Raw genomic sequence first — 24,460 nt, 5'->3', positions numbered from 1 at the left:
CTGCTGCTACTGCCACTGCTGCTGCTGACGTACTCTTGAAAACCAAAAATAGAAGTACAAAGTCCCATCTATTTTTGTGACCCATAAATGTTGCTTCCCCCCCTTTAGTCAGCCTCGTGTGTCCTTTCTGGTATTGTGGCATTGCGTGAGTCGGTTTCATTTCAACTTTGGAGGTGGCTACAGGCAGGGAGGTGCGGGAAAGTCCATTGAAATTAGTCACCAGCTGAGTGAGCTATCAATAAATTGAATCATGCCGTCAATTGGAATTAATAAAGTGCATTAGCCAGCCCAGCACTGACCAGGACTGTCCAGCACTGATAAGAAAAGCTACTGCAGATGCAGCTTTATGTTTGCTGACAACAGAAGCCATCTCTCGGATGCACTCTCCCATCCATCCATCTCTCACTCTCTGGGCCATTCAATCGATACTTTCAGTCAAACTTTTCCCATAGAGTTCGAAACTGGTCTCTAATTCAATTGAAATCCTGAATTTTTAATGCAAATTCCTACATACATTCTTCAGCAAGCTGCCGCTGGTTGGCCCAGGTTGACCCAATTCCCCGGGAAATCTCATCTAATTTCTGGCCAGCAGTGGTGTGTGTATTCGTCACTAAAGTAAACCCCAAACAAGAATCAAAAATGCAGACCAGATGGGGGGGTGGGAGAAAGCACTGACCACCACCCCACTGGTGACATTTCCATGGAGGTTCTAAAGTGAAAGAAATACTTTAGTCCCTTTATTAGTCTCCTCTTATAACTAAGATAGCTTGTTGTAAGTATTTTTTCCTAGTATTGGCTTGCCTTGAGGCATCCCAAGTACTTGCTTACATTGTGGCAACTTTCGCTGCTCCTGCAGCTGATGGGGCAGCAGCGCCTGCTGTTGATTCTACTGATGGGGGCTATGGCACGAAATCTTATAAAACTTATTGTTCCATTTCCTTTCACTTTATGTAAATTATACACACTGCACGATGGGCTGCAGTGGGTGGTGGGTGGAAGGACAAGTGGGTTGGAAAGTGGGGGGTGCAAGTGCGAGATACATGCCATATATATATTTGCATTTTGTTCTTGCCACATGGCCCCTCCACTGGATGGGATGGCTGTTGCATATGCAAGCTGGAGAAGAGGACTGTGCGCGCTGATTTGATTGATTCCATGGATATCACAGTGCCGGGAGGGCTTCTCTCTGTGTGTATCCCACTTCGGTAAGGTCAAGGTCCCTCCCAATGATGAGATACTGCAGTTGCAAATGCGCAGTGCCCGCCCCCGAATATATCTCCAATATAATAGCGACTCTGGCAACAGGCTTTCATTCAAGTACATGATAGATATTCCATGTAGACACGCAACGAAACGCAGTTTCTAATATTATCTGCCACTAAAGGTGTGTGTGCTGCCTCCCAGGTGTGTGTGCATGCCAGCCATGCCAGTAATTTGATGCATTTCCCCATTTTCACTGTCATGCCTTGCTGGAGATGCTGAAGATGCTGCTGCCTCTGCCTCTGCCTCTGCGTTGAAATGAGATTCTCACCGACCATGAACTCGCCTCTCGTGCGTTGCACAAAAGGATGGTGCTGGCGTTGTGGCAGGCGAGGATGGCGACGTGCCACCGTTTACTGCGTAGTTTGAAGCCCCACGAAGCCGCGCCTCCTCTCCTGTTAGTTTCTCAAGTACGCTGCAAAAACGAAAAAAGTGCGCAGTACTTTTTACACTAGAGGGGAGGGGGCAGGGCTAAGGAGGAGGAACTTTTCTTATCACCACAACACCTCCTCCTCTGCCTTACACAACCGGAATATCAAAAAAGTTAACAAGACTTTCAAGGCAGGAATATGTTTTATTTGGGAAGGATGGTCTTTAAATGAGAGCCAGAAAAGGGCTCTATAGGTGGAGAAGTATCTTATAGATAGTTTCAAAGCAAACCGAGCTAGTGGATTACAGCACTATCTATGATATCTCTAGCAAAGTACTCACTATTTGGTTACAAGTTTAGTTAAGTGGCTGGTAAACAACGTAAGTACTTGGCACTTAAAAGTCTAAAAAAAAAAGCAGATAGCTGGAAATATGCATTAATTCCTGCTTCCAGTTTTATGCTAAAGATAGCCACTAAAAATAGTATGTACTAAGTTTATGAGTAATAGACTTGAGAAATGTTGGCTTATTGATTAGAAATGGAAAACCAATAGACATGCGTCGAAGAGGTACTATTAGACAGAGAGACAGGATGGTGGACATGGATTCCAAGTCCGAGACTTTTCCTCGGCGCTTAGTCATTAAGATGACTGTGTGTTTGGGGGCTGGAGCTGGCGGCGAAAAATCTTATAAATGCCAACAGAAACAACAGCCCAACAGACCACCAAAACAAACACTAAGAAAAGCAAAGAAAAAATAGAGAACCAGGGCCCCCATCCAGCCCCCAGCTAGTGGGAGGCGAGAGGTCAGTCGGACTTGTCTCATTATTTTCTCAGTGAGCGCCGCCCTGGCTATTTGTTATTGTTTTTTCGGCGATGATATGCTGGGGAATTTGGCCTCCGCTGGCGAGTAAATAATGTCATAAGGTCACCACACGCACAAACCCTAACGGTTGGTCAGGGGGGGATGGTCAGCCGGGACTAATGGTCAGCCATTGTTTCACTCATTTGTCTTGGGACTTTGGGATGGGCCTAGGCCTGGGTCTGGGTCTGGGGTTTCATAGAAAATGTCATAATAAATGGCCAGCCCGGGATGGCTGATTGAATCAAAAATGTAACACGTTAGTGCATAGATTCAGGTACTCGTCGAGGGGGGACAATACTGCGATGACCACAAAAAAGGCACCTCGGGCAGCTGTGCAAACTGTGGCTCTCTCTTTGCTGGCCAAGTCAAGTTCCGGTTGGCCAACACACACACACTACACTGGTAACCACTTTCTAGTTTTTCACAGGGAGAGAAATATTAAAATATGTGTCATAGCCCGGCTATCATAACACTAATTCTTTAATTTATAAATAAGAAAAAGATATATTTCATTTACAAAAATATTAATAAATTATGTGTTTATTTTTTCTCTCTCTGTATGAAAGCCACCCACGCTTTTTCCGCCGGCCAGGCACTAGCCGGAGCGAGTTGATCGCATTTACCTGTTTGTCACTCATACGCCCTGTGGTCGGTCGGCTCTCCCCCAGTCGGCGGTTGTGGGTGTATGCCTGGCTGTGTGTATGTGTGTGTGTGACATGTTAAACATGTTTTCGCTGGGAATCGACTGTGGGATGGACTTGCATTTGTGCAAATTTGTGCTCTTAACTGGAAACTAGTGTGAAACAGTGAACAAGTTCCGCCTCGATGTCCTCGAAGTGAAAACTGTGCAGCAGCAGCAGCAACAGCACACATGTGGCATATTGCATGTGGCATGTGGCACTTTCCTGTGACTCTCACCCACTCACTAGCCTTACAGTTTTTTTTGTGGAATTGAAGTTCAAACCATGGTCTAACTGGCCATGCAAACGAATGAGTTTCCTTCATTTCCGTTTCAAGATGACAGCGCCATCTGACTTCCGGTCGGTCGGAGGAGAGCCATTTACCGGCAGTGGCGAGTTGATTTAATTCAAGTGCTAGTGGCTCTGACTAGCCAGGCTTCAGCAATGGTGGAACTGTATTTTAAGAGCAATATTAAAGCCAAAAGTTTAAAATTTTGAAAAGAACTTTAAGCTATACCCACATATGGATGTAGCTAGGCTCTCTCTCTCCTTATAGCTCTTTTTTTTTTATCAGTTATCTGTTAACTGTTATCCGCCAACAAAGAAATCACAGTCAAAGCCATTATCTCCTCATACTCACACCCTTATGTACTATATGCTATATATATGTAGGCACCTTGCAAAGCCTGTGATTAGATACACACGAGGGCCACCAAATATATACAATTATTTCGTTTTTTTTGTCATTTTATCAGAATATTTGCTTCTGTAGGTGCTGCGATGTCAATTTTTGAGTAATTTTCAAAGATAAGTGGAGCTATCTAATGGCCATATTCCTCTTTCTTCCAACTTGCAGTGCATGTGATGCCCCATATCCAGAGATCGGACTAGTAGACTACTATGTGAATGCAGCCATCAACAGTGAGCAGCTCTCTCTCTCTCTAGAAGTTCAACCAAATTGATGTGCCATTCAGGAGCAGCCGAAGGAGCAGCAGAAGCCAAGGTGGAGCAACGTAGACGCTAAGCGAGAGTATTAACGAGAGTCGATGCAACAATCCCTCCAGTAAACAATACAAAAACAGTAACCAGAAACCTACGGAAATCGAACCAAGAAGCACAGGTGAGTCTCTAGACATGACTATAGGAAGGTGATAAAGTCACTCACCCACTCACCCCCACCTTTATTTCAGTGTACATACAACTGTAACGAATTTAAAACCAAATAGCAGCGCAGAGCTTCAGAAGAGAAGTAAGACGACATTTCACGCCCCACAGCTACCATAAGATAAATGCCAAGATAAGTCGTTACCGCTTCAACACCGCCATCAGCATCACCCAGCAACAGAAGCTGCTCCAGCAACTTCAACAGCAGCAAGAGCACCAGAAGGCAAACGGTCTGAAGGGAAAGAAAGGCAAGAAGAAAAAGTCCAAGGAGACGTTGCAGTTGCTGATTGGTCAGGAAACGAACCAAGGAGAGCTGTTGGAGTTACCCAACGGTGCCACAAACAATTGCAAGACGCCCAACTCAACCGCCAAAGTCGCCAACATAACCCATAAAATTTTCGGTTGGCTACGCAAATCTCGAAACAAACGGCCAGTCGAGATCCTCAGCAGCGATTTCGGCGAAGACGGCGACGAGGGCGTTGGCGAGGGCAACGGTGGGAAGGGCACTGCTGGGAAAGGTCCTGGTCAGGGGCAGGGCGCAGTTGAGGGAGGAGGAGCAGCTGCAACTGGTGGTGCAGCAGATCTATTTTCAGTGGCAAGCGTTAGAAATAAAGCCGGCAAGCTGAATACCACACAGTCAGCCACGGAGACCACCGCCATCGATTCAAACGAACCCAAATCTGAAAAGATGTCATCGGGCACGTTTGTGGATCGAATCGACCCGTTCGCCAAACGTTCGCTCAAGAAGAAGGGTAAAAAGAGTCAAGGTTCCTCGCGCTACAGAAATTCTCAGGATGTTGAGCTTCAGCAATTGCCGCCATTAAAAGGTAACTCTAACTAACACTAGTTACTGTGTTTAGATGCTAAGACAACCTCTATTTCTTTAGCCGATTGCTCCAGCCTAGAACAGGAGGAGCTGTTTATAAGGAAGTTGCGCCAGTGTTGCGTCTCCTTTGACTTTATGGATCCCGTGACGGACTTGAAGGGCAAGGAGATCAAAAGGGCCGCTCTGAACGATCTATCGACCTATATAACACATGGCCGTGGTGTGCTTACGGAGCCGGTCTATCCGGAAATAATTCGCATGGTAATTATACCACTCTTTCTACTAATATAAGTAATAGTAAGTTAGTAATATTATCTTTTATCTCTATATAGATATCTTGCAACCTATTTCGGACGCTGCCGCCAAGTGAAAATCCCGACTTTGATCCCGAGGAGGATGATCCGACCCTGGAGGCCTCTTGGCCGCACCTACAGCTGGTCTACGAGGTCTTTCTACGCTTTCTGGAATCTCAGGATTTCCAGGCCACTATCGGCAAGCGGGTGATTGATCAAAAGTTCGTTTTGCAGGTAGGTCCTTCAAGAATCTTCAAATATATTCCAAATACTAACATTATTGTCTCTGCAGTTGTTGGAACTGTTTGATTCAGAGGACCCACGAGAGCGGGACTTCCTCAAGACGGTGTTGCATCGCATCTACGGAAAATTCTTGGGTCTGCGGGCTTTTATACGAAAACAGATCAACAACATATTTTTGCGATTCATTTATGAGACGGAGCATTTCAATGGAGTCGGCGAGCTCTTGGAAATCCTCGGAAGGTAATTAGGACACTGATCTTACTGGTAGACTCATACTAATTCGATTTCCTCTTCTAAATAGTATCATCAACGGATTTGCTTTACCACTGAAGGCCGAACACAAGCAATTCCTTGTCAAGGTCCTGTTGCCGCTGCACAAAGTCAAATGCCTGTCGCTCTACCATGCCCAACTCGCGTACTGCATTGTCCAATTCCTAGAGAAGGATCCATTCCTCACCGAGCCGGTGGTGCGTGGCCTGTTGAAGTTCTGGCCCAAGACGTGTTCCCAAAAGGAGGTCATGTTCTTGGGCGAGATTGAGGAGATCTTAGACGTCATCGATCCGCCGCAATTTGTCAAGATCCAGGAGCCGTTGTTCCGTCAAATTGCCAAATGCGTTTCGAGTCCACATTTTCAGGTGAGTCTTCGGAATCTATCTAATTATTTTCCAAAGAAATAAACCATCTTGTGATTTATAGGTTGCTGAGCGGGCTCTATATCTGTGGAACAATGAATACGCCATGTCGCTCATCGAGGAGAACAACGCGGTCATCATGCCCATCATGTTCCCGGCCCTATACCGGATCAGCAAAGAGCACTGGAATCAAACCATCGTGGCGCTTGTCTACAACGTTTTGAAGACGTTTATGGAGATGAACTCCAAACTATTCGACGAACTGACCTCCAGCTACAAAGCGGAAAGGCAAAAGTGGGTTTAACTTGAAATAATTTTATTAAAATAGTTAATATTTTATATAATATATTTTGCAGGGAAAAGAAGCGGGAGCGTGATCGGGAGGAGCTGTGGAAGAAGCTACATGAACTCGAAACTAATCGTTCTAGTGGGCGCGCCGCTGGCGGTAGCGCTGCGACATCCAACAGCGCAGCATCCGCGTCGTCGTCAACGTCCGCCCAGCTGCTGCCACCCAGCTCCGCCGGCCTGAACTCACATCAGCAACAGTCGAATAGCAGCAGCAGCGGCAGCCTGTCCAGCGGTGGCGACAATAATCCTGCGACCACAAATGCAAAAATAAAGGAAAAGTCGGAAAACTAAGCGATCGAGCGACGCGAGGCGCGCCAGAAATTAACAATAAAAAATTAATTAAAAACCAAGATCAGTAAAAGCGTGAAGCTTAACACATTATATCCGTAAACGGCAGAGGCGACACCGCATCCGCAGTACATACAGTGGAAATAAATAGTTATACTAAACAAACACACACACACACACACACATATGCTAAACTTTAAAACAGAAAAATATAAAAAAAACTAAAAAATGTATACTCGATTGACAAGACACCAACCAAGCCGACCCGCTGGACGCTTGGGCGGCTGTTGAGGTAGAAGGAGGAGGAGGAGGAGGAGGAGGTAGAACCGAAATCTAGACCGGGAGCTGAATCAGATCCCTGTGAGCGTGTGTGTGCGTGTGAGGGGGTATGTTACATACAAAACTTGAGTGCGGCATCAAAGAAATCTTTATAAATATTGTATCTTAAACCTAAACAACAACAACAACCACAACAACAAAAAGGACACAGTCACACACTAACACATACATGCGTGCACCTACACCAACACACCCCATATACAGACACACACACACGCGGACACGTATAATTAAATATTAAAAACAAAAATATATAAAAAATTAAAAAGAAGGAAAAATATTATTAATTACGTTTAAGCGAAAAAAAAGTTGAATAAAGAGAAATCATGTTAGTAAGTGAAAATGCAAGGAGCTATAACTATAACTGATTATGACGATTGTTGAAGCGCATTGAAATATTACCTAAAAAAATATTGCTAACTAGGCCCTAACCATAGATCAGCCATCCTAGTCCCCACCCACGGAAAACGCACTCACTCACCTAAATGTTCACTTGATTGCAGAATGTTTGCGTTCATCGGAGATATGTAAAATAGATAAGCAGCGCAACATCCTTATTTTAATTCAGTTAAGGGTCGGTTTCTCGAGGCCCTGATCAGAAAGGACCTCTCACCTAAATGGCATCATTTCTTGCGTTTATCGGAAATATGTAAAATAGTTAAGCTTTTAAGCTGCGCAACATCCTATTTTTTTGTTTTGTTTTTTTGGTCTGTACCTTAAATCTTAACAGCAGGCTCCATAAAACGGCGTGTCTTAGTCCAAGTTTCCCACTGAATTGTATATAAAATATCGAAAAGTATGTGTCCCTCCTCCCAGAATGAAACTTTGTTATTTAGCTTTAAGTGTTGCACACTCCGTCAAGACTTCTCGAGATGATCATAAATTCCAACAATTCCCGCTAAATGCCTGAGCTCAGCCTAAGCCTAAGCCAAGGTCTAGTTACGTTGTTCAAGAGTTGCTGCTAAGCGGGCTAATTTATATACATAGACAGACAGCCGATAAGAATAAAATAAAATACCACACCATACCGTATACCGTACGCGAAAATTCTGATCTAATTAAGTGTCGGATTAGAAGGAATAGGCGCATGCGCAGTTATCGAGATGATATACTAAGAAAAAAATTTAATACAAAAATATTGAGAATTGTATAAAGGTTAAGCTAAAGAAACCAACCACGATGATGATGTTAGTCTATAGAACCTGGTTATGGACAATTTACGTTGGCACAGTCTCTATATGATAGCTGTCATCTAGAAAAACATTTCCATAGTCCACTCGAGACTCAATGCATCTAAGAACTATATATCTCTGCGGAAAGCGGTCCAGCGTCAAGTCTAAGATAGTTTTCAAACTTCTTTCCAACTTTTCCCTAATCTTCATGGAAATGCGCACAATTCTCATTCAATTTTCTGAAAAAAAAATATATATTTATTGTAAATAATGTAGCTAAGATAATCTACGGGGGGACTTTGGACTGCTTTTCCAGCATCTCACTCACTGACTCATTCTCACTCACAATTAGCCGCACTCATGGTAAAGAAATATATAAAATTTATATATGAAATATACTATGCATATGTATGTTTGTTCATTCAACTCTCACGCCCATTACAAAGTATAGAAGCATGCATTATAGGAGCAAACTAGGAGCAGAGACGATAGGGAGGATATAGTAGGACGAAATGAAAATTATATATATACTAATGAGTGTCTCTGTCATTAAGCAAAACCGCAAAAGTTCATATAATATTAAAGATAATTGTGTCTGTGAATCGTGAGTTATTATACACATATATGTATACATATATTGCAAACAAAAGAAAAAAAAACATTAAAAAACGTAAAAAAAAAAATCTAAAGGAAACGTAAAAGTTAGCGTTATTATTAAATATGTTTGTAAAACGTCAACCACAATATGCAGCAGAGCAGAGAAAATTTCGAACCGAATTGAGGGAATACCTTATAGAGTGCATCAACTAAAAAAAAGTCATCGCCTACAGAGAAAGAATGTATTGTATTTCGAAAATTTACCTATTGCCTAAATACTAAGCAGCGTGTCTGAGGAGGTTTTGCATCTTTATATTAGCGTGTAATTAAAAAAATAGCGGACAAAAATCGGGCCCTAGATAAACAGCTACTACGACTAGAGCTATCCAGTAATATCACATCCGTTAAGAAGCAATAGAGATCAGATCGCCCCTATAACTGCCTTTAGAACACCAAATGAAACTGGAGGAGTATAGAAAGTAAACAAATTTATACATTCGATGGCGTATAAGTTCTTGAAGTGCTGAAGATCTGTTGTTTGTTATGCCAATCCCCAAACTATTCCAAACCAACAGAGACCCATTGAAAACACACACGAATAGGAACCATCTCTAGTTAATGTTGATGTTCGTATAGGATGCCAATCAGTAACAAAAAACATATTCGAAGGATAATGCAATTGTAAAAAAACGAAAAACAAAAAAATCAAGTAAACAACAAAAATAAACTAAATAAAATAAAATAAAAAAAAATGTTGAAAAAAGAAAGCCTAATAAACGATAAATATTTATATAAGACAGATGGTTTAATGATTATTGTCTCTTCATTTTTGTTCAGTTTTTTTGTGATGATCTGTTGCACTTTAAGTTATAACCTGTTTAGTCCGCTTTCAACTTGTACGGTAACTTTAACTATTGTTTCTAATATTGTATTTATATGTATAAACAAGCCGAGCATGTTAAAATGTAGCTATAGCTGCTTAGAGCCAGCTGAGCAAAGAAGTTTAAGCAAAAAAGCAAAACTCGTTAAGTACTTTTAGAGGCAAAAATCTTGTACTAAAAATAAAGTCGCATTAACAACGTTGCAAAAAAAAAAAAAAACAAAAAAAAAGTAAGAAAAGCTAAAAAATACCAACAACAATAAGAGCAAAATAGTAAAGCGCTTTAACAATATAAATACTATGGATACTAACAATGAAAGGAAAATCGGAGTAGTGGATCGGAGGATAAAGTGGATAAATATATATGTGAATTATGTATTTTCTTATGTTCTAGACTTGTAAAAAAAACCTATCGTATATGAAACACTGACACACACACGCTATTATTATGTACAACTTTGAGTTCTGGTTCTTTAGGAAGGTGTGCGAGGATTTCAATTGTTTTCCTGGGTTGAAGGCACACTGCACACTACACTCACTCGCCCACACACCTACTCACCCACATCTAAAAACTCAAAAAACACACATCAACTAAAACAAAATCTTATGCTGAGAGTAAATATAAAAAGTAAATTATAATTACACAAAACATAAATGGGAATAAATATATATAGGTATATACATGCATATATATAAAAATATATATACACGAGCATCAGAAAACAAAGGTTTAGTTGATTGCTTTCGACTCCAAGCAGTTGGCCGGAATGTATGCGACAGAAACTAAGAGCAGGCAGCAGAAATCGAGGAAATATTAAATGAAGTGAGTTGAATTGCAGGCGCAGACGAAATAAAATATTTAGCTGCAAGCAGAATTAACCAAAAACGTTTAAAAACCAAGCAAAAAATTAAAAACACAAAACTGAATGAATGAGTATGAGCAAACGGAGAGAAAAGAAGCAAAGAGATCAATCAACAATAAAAAATTAATAAATAAAAAATAAAAAAATATTGAAACTGGTTTTCTTTGTGGTATTAAATTGATCTACAAATCATTAGAGGTATTCCGCTTGAGTGTAGGATGATTGTAGGCAATGATATGACAATCGCAGTGGGGCATTTTAGAGATCCAATGCATTTTAAAAAGTTTTGACGGGGTCTACCCAGAAAATGTGGCAAAGAATCTACAAAATATTTTGTTCCTGGATTTTTATGCAGATTGATGGAGAATGGATCCACAAATCATTTAAGGTAATCCGCTCAAGAATCGGACAACTATTGGCAAAGATATTGGCTTTCGGTGTGGGCCATATTGACCTCTCAAGCATTTTCCCCATTTTTGAAGGGGTCTACCCAGAAAATTTGACCAAAAATCTAAAAAATATTTTGTTCTTGTATTTTGATGCAGATTGATGGAGAATCGATTGACAAATCGTTTAAGATATTCCGCTCAAGAATCAGATAACTATTCGCAAAGATATGGCTTTCGGTGTGGGCCATATTGACCTCTCAAGCATTTTCCCCATTTTTGAAAGGGGTCTGTCTACCCAGAAAATTTGACAAAAAATCTAAAAAATATTTTGTTATTGGATTTTGATGCAGATTGATGGAGAATCGATTGACAAATCGTTTAAGATATTCCGCTCAAGAATCAGATGACTATTGGGAAAGTTATGGCTTTCCGGGTTTGGATGCAGCTGGATCCACAAATCATTTAAGTAAATTCGCTTATAAAGAAGATTGTTTTCAGGAAAAATATGGCCTTTGCAGGATCCATACTAGTGTCAATAAATATTTTAAAATATTTTGATGGATCGATTATTAAGGTATTTAGATTAAATTTTATTTATTTTCGATGATGTCATAGCTTTCGACAGATATCGATAGTAGCCGTCTTCTATTGAAATAGCTTTAACAGATCAGATTCACAAGAAAGTGTGAAGAAACTATATGGCTCATAGTAAAAGGACTTTATTATTAATTTAAATTAGCAAGTAAATAACGATGCATTTTTGTAAAAAAAAGTGATAGAAACTGGTGCAGCAACGTCTTTTTCAGTATTGGAAAACGATTTCAAAAGTTTGCACTTCGCAATGCAAAGCTTTTTGAAAATAAAGCTCACTGCAGTTGGTTCGCTCGCCAGATGCAGTCGAAAATCGCGAGAAAAATCAATTTTGAAAATCGCATCCACGCGGAGGATATCTCGTGATTCTTAATGAAGTGGGAGAACTATTGTGATTTCGTGGCCGGATGCTTCGGTGGTGAGTGGAAAGCTACGACTGGGGAGTAACCAGCATCCCATGTTTGGTAGAATCTAAGAATGACGCAATGCCAGAGCCATATAAGCCACTTGTTGACAGTTGAAAGGGGCAGCCCCACAAGCCAACGGGCGCCACGGCCAAGTTCACGGGCGAGGTGCCCCTGATCTTGAGGCGTATATTTGTGGCGCGCATTCTTGGCAAGCGGCAGGCGGCGGTTCAACATGTGTTCACATTGTGGCACAATATTTTAATTAACTTTTATTCATTATTTGCACGGCACAGGTGCCTGTGGGGTGCTGGTGGCCCACCCCCTCGACACGATCAAGGTGTGGCAACAGGCCTCCAACTCTTCGGTTTTTACGGCTATCCACCAGATCTACAACCGAAATAATGGGGTAAGTATTACGGGTTACGTCTGGTCTGAATTTTGAAATTATTTATATTATATGTTTACATTTTGCGACGAAATTAAATGAGATTAAAGCATCAAAAGAGAGAATTTTATACAACGCTACATATGTATGTTTAATAATGGATCTAAACATGTATTATAAATAATTTAAAGTATTTTGAGTTTCAGATAAAAGCTCTATATTTTCATTTGAATTTAACGGCTAGACGTAACCAACTGGGCTAATATTATTACTAGGGCTTAGTTACTTAACAAATCTTTAAAGATCAATGGATTTTACAGAGGCATGTTCTTTCCATTCATCTCCACCGGAGCCATCAATTCCCTGCTCTTTGGAGTGTATGGGAATCACCTGCGCCAATTAAGGAAGGTGTGCCATAGTGACTACCAGAGGGAGCAACTGGAGTACCACAACATGTTTATGGCAGGATCAGTGGCCGGTTTCATCCAATCCTTCATAGCCTGTCCCATGGAGCTGATTAAGGTTCGACTTCAGACTCATAGCTGTAGGTTTCTTGGAATGTTTTAATCAAAGAAGGATAGGTCTGATGTTAAATCTTTTTAGATTATAATGACTATCTTTATGGACAACGGCGTACTGCAATGGGAACTTTTAAAAGGATACTCAAGACTGACGGAATCTCTGGCCTTTACCGCGGACTCCTGCCCATGATGTGTCGGTGAGTTTCAATGAAACTATAATTTTAACACTCTAATTAGCTTTCCCTCCCTTCAGTGATGTCCTGCCTTATGGAATCTATATGCTGGCGTACCGTCAGACTGTCGATTACCTGGATCAGCGGGATTTCGTACGTCGGCGTCGCAGTCAGTCGGATGGATCAAGTGTGAATCTCCTCGTGACCACACTGGCAGGAGCCTGGGCCGGAGTCATCTCCTGGGTGTGCGTCATACCGTTCGATGTGGTCAAGACCCTGATGCAGGCGGATGAAAACCACAAATACAGAGGCATCTTTCACTGTGTCCGAGTTCAGTACAGAGCCTACGGCTGGAGGAGTATCTTCCGTGGCAGTTGGATGTTGGTGGCCAGAGCGATTCCCTTCAACGCTGCCACGTTTTTGGGCTACGAGTACGCCTTGGAGTGGTGCCAGCGGTGGAACGGTACATATGTATGACAGGAAAAACACCGGAGAAAACCTAAAACACCAGGTGATTAAGAGCTTTAACTAGTTTTTACTGATAGTGAGCCTAATTTGATAGAATAATAAATTCTACACCTTTTGCTATGCCATATTGCACCAAATTAATTATCAAATGTGATGTAATTAGAAAACTTTTTTTAAAAAGAGTAAAGCTTAGTATACCTTGAATATAATGCTCACGAAATAATAGATAAAATGATAATATTAAAATGTACCTATAAATTAAAAAAAAATATAAACATTTTATTTGTACTTAAACATTATTTGGTTTTAGTTTAAAAAGTTCTTCGTTTATTGTTAATATATTATTTTATAATCAGAAGTTTTAAAAGTTTAAAAATGGTTGGATATTGTATCGGAACGGGTAGGATCGGAAAAGTGACCGTTAAGCAGTCTAGACTACAGTGTTGGAAAATGTAAAAACAAAGCTCTTTCGTTGTTGTCACGAGTAGATGCTTTACTAGATACGACTTCCAAGATTCTTTTATTCGAATTATCTCTTTAAATATATCTAGAAAAATATAAAAAAGTAGCAAAAATATATATTTTATTTTCGATATAAAGGCTAAGACTGTTTCTCGATATATATATCGATATTTCTATATATCAACAACCTAAAACCAAAATATTTTTGTAGTCTCCGGTCACACTTTCAATCCGAAACCATCAACATCGTCGCGTCGCGCTAGAAGATAAATAGAGAAAAATAGAGTGTACTCGCGCCCCTCAACTTGTTTTTTTTTTGTTTTATCGCGCTGCAGCGGACGCGAGTGCGATTAATGAGGCGTACCAAGTGCAAAACGCTCGCCAGTGAATTTGCATATGGCCAAATCTAACAACACCAATACACACGCCCCAGGGCAGCGCTGAGCAGCAAAAGTGATGACTGCTGCCCCAGGTGCCCCCAAATTTGTTGTTGCTGCTGATGTTTGCATTGGTGTTGGGTGTTCAGTGACGTCGAGTGCGAGTCCGAGTGCCAGTGGAAGTGAATCGAAAAAGTGGAATTGCGCACCATTATTCGCAGCAGCACTGCTGTTGTATGTAGTATGTGCAGTTGTTTGTGGCGGCGCGCAAAGTTCGCGGACAGCAGGCGAAATAACGGGTCACGAGAAGACGAAAAGGAAAACAAACTGAAAAGCAGAGCAAGCAGGCCAAATAACGCAACAAAGTGAATTGTCCGCCCACCTCCTCCCCCCATCCTCCGCAAAAAAATTAATCCCGAAATCAAATTACGTGGCAAGTGGTCAAGGCGGGCGAGAATAGCCAAAAACCTGGCTCAGCAAGTTTGGCCCGTTATTTGGGAGCACTGTTTACTGTACGTGCTTGGCACACCACCCGCCCCCATACCACCCACCCATAAGCCCACTCATCCCCTCGCCGCATAACGGAACAGGAACAGTACAGCAAAGGAGTAGAAGAATCCACCACCGAAATGTCGTCGCTCAAGGTTGCTGTGAGGGTTCGTCCCTTTAACTCGCGGTAAGTTGGGGTTAAACAGGCTTGGGATAAAAATAGAATAATAATAGTATTAGATTAAAAATTAATCAGAAGTGTACTACCATACGTCATTGGGAATACCAGCGATAAGGTAAAATAAAATTTACAAACGCCCCTTAATTGGGGAAATCTCTTGCGCACTTGGAAAGACTGGATGGAAAGAATGGAAAGCTACCTTCAGAATGGCTAACAAATTTTTGGTAACTACTAGGTACATGCCCCTCTCTCACAATTAAAACATAAAAACGGTTAGGGAACAGGGTCTGGTCTCGGCTGGTCTGGTCTGGTCTGGTGCCTACTTAAAAGCCCATTAAACCTTATGTTTGTACTCTTACCAACGATCGTTAACCATTTTTGTTGGCTCTTTTTGTGGCTTTATCTTGTCTATCTGGTCGGTCGGTCATTGCTTTTGGCACAGTTACTGCCACAAAAAAAAAACACCGAAGTTGGCAGAACAAAGAAAGATGGAACCTGTAATGATGTCATTCATCTGCGGGGTTCGATATAAAAATCGCAATCACACATACAGACAGAGTGTTTTTGTTGGCAGATTTCCTTGTGTTAATTGTGCATGAAATAAAAAAAAAAGAAAACATCATTAGTTCAGCAATTATAATAGAAAAAAAAAGTAGAGCTAACTGGGAGTTGTGACATCATCATCATGGAGGGGCTTATGCAAAACGGCAACTTTCTGCCTGAATTACATACTTTTCAGCCCCCAAAACGGCGTCCTCCTCGGCGGACATGCAAGACTGCCGCCTCTAGCCTCCGTGCGAAAACAAAAGCAGAAATCTATTATAATTATCCATAAGTATGTTTATAGTAGACTGGCGAGCGATTTTAGCACGAAACCAGTTCTCCAAAAACCATATCTCATTTTCGCACCCAGTGGCGGATGTTAGGAGGGGTTTTGGGGGTCACACCTCTCCCTCTAAATGACTCAGGGGCTAAGAACCAAAGCCCCTGCCGGCCCCCATGAGTCAGACATGCCAAATCCATGAACTTTTAAATGTTTAATTGAGGAATGAATCAACGCTGAAGAGGAGCAGGCTTGTGGCATCCAGCCGTAATCTTCGGTTGGATAACAACAGAATGGGGATGCCTGCTCTCCAAAGATTAAAGAATTAAATGAGCACTGAGCCGACTTGGAGTGGAGCTTCATATGGCAGCCAGAAGGGAGGAATGACCTAAAATTGGAAGTCGCTGGATGTGGGACAAGTGCTGCAGTTATCAGACAGAAACCCATATACCCTATCTTAGGCCTAGTGTATATATCTTGTGCCTGCTCTCCACTAAACTATAGATGACCCGTATAGACTTTTCAGATTTAGAAAATGTTATGGTTGTTATTCCTCCAAATTGGATGGCATTCAGGGGTCTGTTCTGTTTATTTACATGCTGTGTGTGCTGTGTGTGTGTATTCCTCGTGTGGGTGCCCCTATGAACTCCTCCAGTCAACCGGTTCGGTGCCATCTTCTGAGTTCCCTTCCATAGAGCTCCCTCATCCGCGGTTCTGTTTGCGCCGCTTTTCCTTTTGATGTTGCAATCAAGTTTTTCAGCTCATTCTGTTTATTATAGCCCAGAAACCGGATTTCTTTGATAATATAGTAGTTGTGACTACTCTCTGGATGGCCTGATCGCAGGGCAAACATGTCAATTGGATTGCATGGCTCTGCCAGCTGTCTGGGCTCGGGCTCGGGTCATGCAAAAATCGTTAATAGGAATATTTATGAGCTGGCTGGTGGGCGGTTGGTCGGTTGGACGGTCTATTTATAATCCAACACGAAAGCCCTGAATGGCGACAGGCGTTTGGGAGCGAAAGCAAACAATATTTATTATATAAACCCTAACAATAGGCTTTTGCCTGAAAGCCAGTCAGTCAGACTGTAGGGCCAATTATCATGGACGGGCCATAAATAAAGATGTCGTTTGCTTTTCCCATTGCAGCGAGAATGACATGGACGCTCAGCTCATCGTGGAGATGGAGGGCAAGAAGACCAGGCTCCTGAAGCCCCGCCTGCAGTCCATACGCGATGCCGGACGGGACAATCATCATGACTTTACGTTCGACTACTCGTACTGGTCGTTCGATGCGGAGGATCAGCACTTTGCCACCCAGGAGCAGGTCTACAGTGATCTGGGCAACGATGTCGTGGACTGTGCCTACGAAGGTGAGTACCGAGCATGACCCAATATGGGCCACCCACTGAGAGCACCTTACCCTGTTTGTTTACATTTTCCCCGTGAGTTTTCCCTCTCGTTTTTCCGAAAATACTGGTCTAAAAATAAGGCATTGCTTTGGTTAGACTATATATTAGTATAGTAGGTATACTAAATCAAACGCCACTCGCATTAGCTTGCCACGCTTGGGTGGCGACTAATTATGGTTGTATTCGAGTCTGTCGGTAAGTAGGTTTACTAAGCAGTAATCGTGCGAATTTCCTGCTACCGGATAGATCCTAAAGATTGGAAAGAAGCCTATTCGTGGGATATATTATGTATCTTTCAGATACTTTTTAATGAATCTTAAATACAAAACTCGCTACAATGTCACTCTCCATTCCAGTGGATGGTTTTGCAAGGAAAGTGTAATGAAAACAAGCTACAAGACTTCCGTGTTTGGCACTCGGACCATGTATTTGCATGTTAGAGTACCATTTGGCTCGGCTCGCCGTATCCGAATCGCATAGCTAGGCAGAAACACACAACTTTCGCCCACAACAAGTCGAGATGCCAAGCGAAATGGAACAGCTGTTCGGCTTGCCAGCCTGGCCGTCGCTTTGGCACGCTTTCAATATCGAATTACGAGAGAAGCCCAAGCCAAAGCCATGATTGCCCAAGAGGCAAGAGGCAGTGGCGGCGGGAATGTGAAAATGACAAATGGTTGCAAGCATTTTCCATGCAGATGAATCCAAAAAACACTGGAAAACGAGGCATAAACAATAGAGGTGGTTGCCAGTGGAGTCACCAAATCTTGTGGGGTCTTGGATGACAGCAGCACCTGTTGGCAGCCAACGATCTGCTGAAGCATTCGCGCCACTCCCTGGTAATTGTCGTGGCAGCTATCGCCTCCAGATCTGATGGCGCCAGAGATGTTGTCGCAATAGAGGCTTCGTTAGCTTGTTAGAGATTCGAGTAGGTCATCTGCGAGTCATCGTCGTGGCTGCACTTTCCTTGTTTTAATTGCCAGGTGACACTGGTCTTATCATCTCGGGGAGTGTTAATCCAGATTGTTGAAAAGTGCCACTAAGTTGCAGCTTTTATGGCCTGTCGGCAGCTGTTGAGATCACTAGATCTGTTAAGGATTGCCAATAAATGTAGCTTGTAGAGCCATTACTTATTAACTCATCAAGTATTTCGCGGTGACGGTGCACACCAGTTAGCCAGTTCCCCCAGTCACGAAGTGCTTGCCTCACTTTTGGGAGGTTCGCCATTGCGGCAGCGACTGACTCCGTGACTGGCAATTAACTGGCATGATGCGCTCGACTGCAACCGCAACCGACTGACATTCGCTTCTCTGGGGTTCTGGCCACCTTGCGGTGGTGGATACAACTTATGAAATAAAGCTAACATTTTGGATCAAGTTGCTCCCAGAATGTAAAACCCATGTTGTGGATTAATTAGACAATTAATAAACACACTCCTCCTTTCCTCACTCCCCCCCTGGTCAGGTTACAATGCATGTGTCTTCGCCTACGGACAGACGGGCTCGGGGAAGACCTTCACTATGATGGGCACTCCAAACAACCCGGGCCTGATACCGCGCATCTGCGAGGAGCTGTTCGCCCGGATGCGTGTGGGCCAGGAGTCCGGTACTGGCTACCGGACGCACGCCAGCTACCTGGAGATCTACAACGAGCGGGTCAAGGACCTGCTGGCGGCCCAGAGCACCGGCCATGGCCTGCGGGTGCGGGAGCATCGCAGTCTGGGCCCCTATGTGGAGAACCTGTCGCAGCACGCCGTCTCCGACTTTGATGAGATTCAGGTGAGTGGTGTGGCTATCTGATATCTGAGGAATGATGATCTGATCCTTGTATGGTCTAAATGTAGGAATGCATCGCCCGGGGGAATGCACAACGCACCACGGCCAGCACCAACATGAACGATACGAGCAGCCGGAGTCACGCCATCTTCACGATCACATTTGTGCAGGCCGTCTTCATGAATGACATGCCAAGCGAAACAGTCTCGAAGATCCATTTGGTCGATTTGGCAGGCAGGTGCGTAAGCGTAAGCGTAACCGGAGCATGAAGCTCTGCTCTAGAAAGTAAAACCACTAGGTGGGGAGGTGATATTTCTAGATAGATCTCGTATGATTTCTATCGCCCTAGTTGGATAATTGGATTAATGGTGTCTCCTATTCTGCGTTTCAGTGAGCGGGCCAACGCCACGGGCGCCACAGGTCAGCGCCTGAAGGAGGGCGCCCACATCAACAAGTCGCTGGTGACCCTGGGCAGCGTTATCTCGGCCTTGGCGGAGCAGACGAGCGCTGGGAATATCAGTAGCTCCTCCCTGGCCACCACACCCAACGGGGCCAGCAAGCGGGTACTCTACATCCCCTACCGCGACTCCATACTCACCTGGCTGCTAAAGGACAGCCTGGGGGGCAACAGCAAGACCATTATGATAGCGGCCCTCTCGCCGGCGGACTGCAACTACAGCGAGACCCTGAGCACCCTTCGGTACGCCAACCGGGCCAAGAACATCATCAACAAGCCGACAGTGAACGAGGATGCTAATGTCAAGCTGATCCGCGAGCTCAGGGAGGAGATCAACAAGCTCAAGTCGATGCTCACTGGAGATATTGTAAGATAGATCCTTCTACTCTTTGAACTTCTAATCCTAATGAGTCCATCTTTGCAGCAATCGCTTCAGCCTTCCCTCAAGGTACTGGCCGATCTTCAGAAGAAGGAGGCGCAGGAGAAAGTGCTCACCGAGGAGTGGACGGAGAAGTGGAAGGTGGCCCAGTCCATTCTGCAAGAGCAGAAGAGTCTGGGCTTGCGGAAGTCGGGTGTCGGGGTGGTTCTGGACTCAGAGATGCCGCATCTCATCGGTATTCATAACGACGTGACCACGGGAGTGACGCTGTATAGCCTGAAGGAGGGAGAAACGCGAATCGGCAGCGAAGATGCCGAGGTGGCGCAGGACATCGAGCTAGCCGGCGATGGCATTCGCGCCCAGCACTGCAGCATTGTGCTGAAGGGTGGAGTGGTGACTCTGCATCCCTGGCCACTGGCCCAGTGCTGGGTCAATGCCCACTTGATCGACGAGCCCAAGCAGATCTCGCAGGGCGACATCATTCTGCTGGGTCGGACCAACATCTTTCGATTCAACAACCCCGCCGAGGCGGCCAAGCTGCGCAAGGATCTGAGTCGTTCGCAGCTGGACATGTCGCGGCTGTCGCTGATAACTTCCTCCAAGGAGAACCTGCTCACCTGCAGCATCTACTCGGACGAGGACGGAGCCTCGCCGTACAGCAAACGACCCGAGCGCCAGTATTATCCCCAGCGACCCATGTCGAGGGACGATCCCGAGCTACAGGATGAGAACAGGAAGATCCTGGACACCATCGAGAATGCCTTAAAGCAGCTGAATGTGGTGGGTATTCTTGTTTTCTTCGAAGGAAGGATAGAACCTAACCTGTTTTTGTTTAGGAACGCGTCCAAATGCATGACCAATACAAGACCAAGGTGCGAAAGCTAACCGAAGAGCTAATCCGCCTGGAACAGGAGGAAATGGACGGACTGCAGGTGTTGAATTGCCGGGAGCAGGAACTGATCGCTCGCAAGGATATGCTGATGTGGGAGAAGAACAACGAAAAGGTTCAGGTGCGTGCCGGCGATCCGAAACAGGTTTATTGTTGTTGCATGCCAGTGCCAGTCTTGCCTCCAAACTGGAGATCGGAGATTCTTGTGCTTTCGTTCCTGCCTGCCACTCTATTATGGTTTCCCTTGTTTTGGCTTTATGTTCATTATGCTTTTCCGTTCGTTTCATTTTCGTTTTAGATCGACATTGTGTGTAGACAAATTTCAGCGTTTCAGACGCAGCTCGACTCTAAGAAACGAGATTTCTCTGAGTACGTAGCGAAAGAATTGCAGGAGCTGCAAGATTGCGGCAAACTGGACGAGGTTTGTTTCCTTGTTTAGACTTATTTTGCTTAGAGCTTAGATTAGATGGTAGAAACACCACTTGAGATAGTCCTGATTTTAAAATGCCTTTGTTTTCTCGCAGATGGGAATTAAAATCGAAGAGGGCACTCCTCTTAATGATGAGCTGCTGCTGCAGGTGTCCGACTCGTTGGACTTGTTTGCGGCTCAGTTTATAAAGGAAACTGTTCGAAGAAATGTAAGTCACTGATCTCCCTTTCGAGGCTTTTTTAAATATTTGAACTTCCATAACCAGAACGAGGAGATCCGTAAGCTGGATGAGCAGATTGCGGAGAAGGAGCGTATACTCAATGCCAGCACCACAAAGATAGCCAAGGTGGATGAAACCATGCTAGAGATTCAGGCCCAGCTGGAGCGGCTTCGCTTGGAGCGGCTGGAGAGTGAGGCTGAGTCGCAGGCCATGCGTGCCAAGAAGCAGACCATGAAGCTGCAGCTGGGCAACAAGTCCATGTCCACCTCGACGAGCACCAACGAGGCCGACGACGTGTCCAAATCGGATACGTTCGAAACTTGTGACACCTTCCACACCGCCCAATCGAACTTCTCACTCGTCTCGTCGCCCACCATTACGGAGGGCCAGCAGTCGCCGCTGAGCAACTGCTCCTGCGAGGCCGAGGACGAGGCGGAGGACACGCGCAAGGATGACCTCTCCGGCAGCAGTGAGGATGCTTCACGCACCTGCACAGCCGGTCCGAGCAGCGGAAGTGGCAGTGGAAGCGTGGGACTAGGAGGCTCAGTGCCCAGCGCCACACCCAGCTCACAGGCCATTATGAGCGATAGTGGCGTGTGCCTGGACAGTCGCAACCAGGCCTTGATTCAGAACGGGCACATCAACAACTACAGGCAGGGCCTACGCACAAGCGACGAGGACACGGGCTCTTGCTCCTCCTGCGAGCTTGGCCGGCATTCTGAGGTGGCGCGACCCTACTGCCCGCTCCATTCGCTGCGCCGCAAGATAGCCGCCCAAAAAGCCCTCATTATGAAGAATCTCGAAACGGACCTGAACAAGTCTCGGTTGGATGAGCACATTGCTGACCTGCAGGATCTGCAGCGGCGCTACATTCAAATGGAGCAGGAAATGCTGCAGTCGGTACAGGATTTGGAGGCACATGCGCAGTGCTGTGCGGAGGAGCGGTCGGGAATGGAACGGCAATACGAACTGGCCAGCTCTATCATGCGATCCAGTGTGATGAGCCCCACCAGCATGGAGGAGTCCCAGATCTATCCTCCCAGCATGACGAGATCCTGTCCCTCCATGCGAGAGTTTCGTGAGTTATTAAAAATAGTATATTTTAAGCCAATTATTAACTAGAGTTATCTGTCTTCCAGCTGAAGGTGAACATTTTATCACAATACCCAGTTTTGTGATGCGCGGGGCTGGTAAGCAGACCCACTACGAGTACGAGGTGCGCATTGCCCTGCCCGATGGAAAGCTGAATATCCTTCGGCGCTACAGCCGTTTCCGGGAGCTGCATTTATGCATGAAGCACTGCTACGGAGCCAAGGTAAGAAAGGCTATATAAGAAGTGGTTTAAAGTCTAATACCCTAATATTCTAATCCTACAGATCTCTGCATTACCCTTCCCACGTCGAGAGCTGTTTGCCTCCAACAGCGAGCCGGTAGCCAAGCACAGACGTCGCCTACTAGAGCTCTATCTGCGCCGTCTCTTCGTCGTGTGCTCGAAGATACCCCAGTGTCCAATCTATGATGGACCTGGCGGGCCGGGCCTCACACGCGCCTCTCTCGTCCAGCTGTCGTCTTTTTTCAAGAAAGGCCTCTTCGAGAACGGAAAGCATGGGACGGGATAATAGTTAACCTACTGCTGAATTATCTCCTGCCTACAGTGTGTCTTTTTATTTACTTGTACTACCTGTTAAGCTATATGACCGATAACATGGACCTGTTTTGAGTAGTTAGCCCAAGTACTGTATAGCCTGTAATTGTAGCTCTAAGTTCCCTCTTCTAGCTATGTAAGACCACCAGTGTCCTTTCTCACACACACACATAACACACTCTCAACATTTTTTATAGCAATTGTTATTAACTGTATCGGAGCTTTATATAATCGGATCATAATTGTAAATGTAACTGCCAGTGGCGATGTTGCAATCTATCTCTGATATGTGCAAATAATTATGTCTATTATGGTTGGAGATTTGTTTAGATGGTTTGTTGGTGTTTTTTGACGGCCAGTTTTAATTAGTTAATTATTTCTCAAGAATATAGTTAAATATACTTATAGGATGTACTGCTTCCAAAAGTTATTCCAGTTATATATTATAGTCTGTGATTTCCAACTGAAGTTATAGTATCGAGAAGAAGAATCCAAGAAAATGAACGTAACTGAACATTTCACGAACAAGTAATCCAACTGATATCTCAGTCTACAATCTCTATAGCCGTACAAATGGAACACTGATGGGTCTAGGTGGGCAGATGTTTAGCAGTAGGTGATAGGTCCTTAGACAGTAAGTCCTAGCTCTTAAGTTATAGCGTCGCAATTACAGTAATTACTAATTATGAGTACAATTCCCGAGATCGATGAAACAACATGAAATGTTCAATGTATAAAGCCTAGACTAAGTTTACAGTTAGCGATATTATACTATAGAATGATTATGAACGGTGAAATTGGTCGATCTTCGAATCGATGGCAATATTGAAACAATAATAGTTAAGATTTAATAAACTCTGAAGTGCCCACTCGTACGGATAACCCTGAAGGGCTGGCCAACACCGCTTTGACAAACGGGTGGGTGCTAGCTACAAAAAAATATACGTAATCATTTACAAATTAATGAATTTCTTGTTATTTTTTATTCGGGCTTGAGGGTGTGCATTAAATATAAAGACAGCAGTGTGCTCATTGCCGGACACTACTGTACTGTGTAAAATACATTTTACATGACAGTTTCACTAGAGGTTTCACTCCCAGGCGATAGGTGTCGCTAACAAAGATTTGTGATTAAGTGAGTTAATATTTAAATTTTAACATAATAAAATTTAA

General features: G+C 43.9%; 3 protein-coding genes across 4 annotated transcripts; all 3 read left to right on the top strand.

Annotated features, from left to right (window-relative positions):
• Nucleotides 1-4,389: 4,389 nt before the first annotated feature.
• On the top strand, nucleotides 4,390-10,345 carry wdb (serine/threonine-protein phosphatase regulatory subunit widerborst; the record flags this gene model as incomplete). Its single annotated transcript, XM_017236298.3, has 7 exons — nucleotides 4,390-5,164; nucleotides 5,225-5,424; nucleotides 5,496-5,690; nucleotides 5,749-5,939; nucleotides 6,001-6,334; nucleotides 6,396-6,625; nucleotides 6,688-10,345. Coding segments are annotated over 7 exons (2,208 nt in total), but the record flags the coding sequence as incomplete, so codon positions are not given.
• A 1,710-nt stretch (nucleotides 10,346-12,055) lies between these two features.
• Nucleotides 12,056-14,046, top strand: LOC108121851 (solute carrier family 25 member 45). The gene is made up of 5 exons (XM_017236151.3): nucleotides 12,056-12,216; nucleotides 12,499-12,611; nucleotides 12,894-13,134; nucleotides 13,194-13,308; nucleotides 13,365-14,046. Exons 1-5 carry the CDS (start codon nucleotides 12,171-12,173, stop codon nucleotides 13,759-13,761), a joined length of 912 nt encoding a protein of 303 aa, XP_017091640.1. The 5' UTR covers nucleotides 12,056-12,170; the 3' UTR covers nucleotides 13,762-14,046.
• Nucleotides 14,047-14,422: 376 nt separating this feature from the next.
• On the top strand, nucleotides 14,423-24,251 carry Klp98A (kinesin-like protein 98A). Of its 2 annotated transcripts, XM_017236606.3 has the most exons (12): nucleotides 14,424-15,267; nucleotides 17,233-17,456; nucleotides 18,957-19,270; nucleotides 19,336-19,505; nucleotides 19,659-20,091; nucleotides 20,149-20,883; nucleotides 20,940-21,113; nucleotides 21,291-21,413; nucleotides 21,517-21,630; nucleotides 21,688-22,720; nucleotides 22,782-22,957; nucleotides 23,019-24,251. In XM_017236606.3, exons 1-12 carry the CDS (start codon nucleotides 15,221-15,223, stop codon nucleotides 23,259-23,261), a joined length of 3,786 nt encoding a protein of 1,261 aa, XP_017092095.2. In that variant the 5' UTR covers nucleotides 14,424-15,220; the 3' UTR covers nucleotides 23,262-24,251. The 2 variants fall into 2 exon arrangements, with proteins under 2 accessions (XP_017092096.2, XP_017092095.2); XM_017236607.3 differs by lacking the exon at nucleotides 21,291-21,413 and having other exon boundaries at nucleotides 14,423-15,267.
• The last annotated feature ends 209 nt before the right edge of the window (nucleotides 24,252-24,460 follow it).

Source organism: Drosophila bipectinata, chromosome 3R, assembly GCF_030179905.1.
Source record: "Drosophila bipectinata strain 14024-0381.07 chromosome 3R, DbipHiC1v2, whole genome shotgun sequence".
NCBI lineage: Eukaryota > Metazoa > Arthropoda > Insecta > Diptera > Drosophilidae > Drosophila > Drosophila bipectinata.
This window is presented reverse-complemented; position numbering and strand designations above follow the sequence as displayed.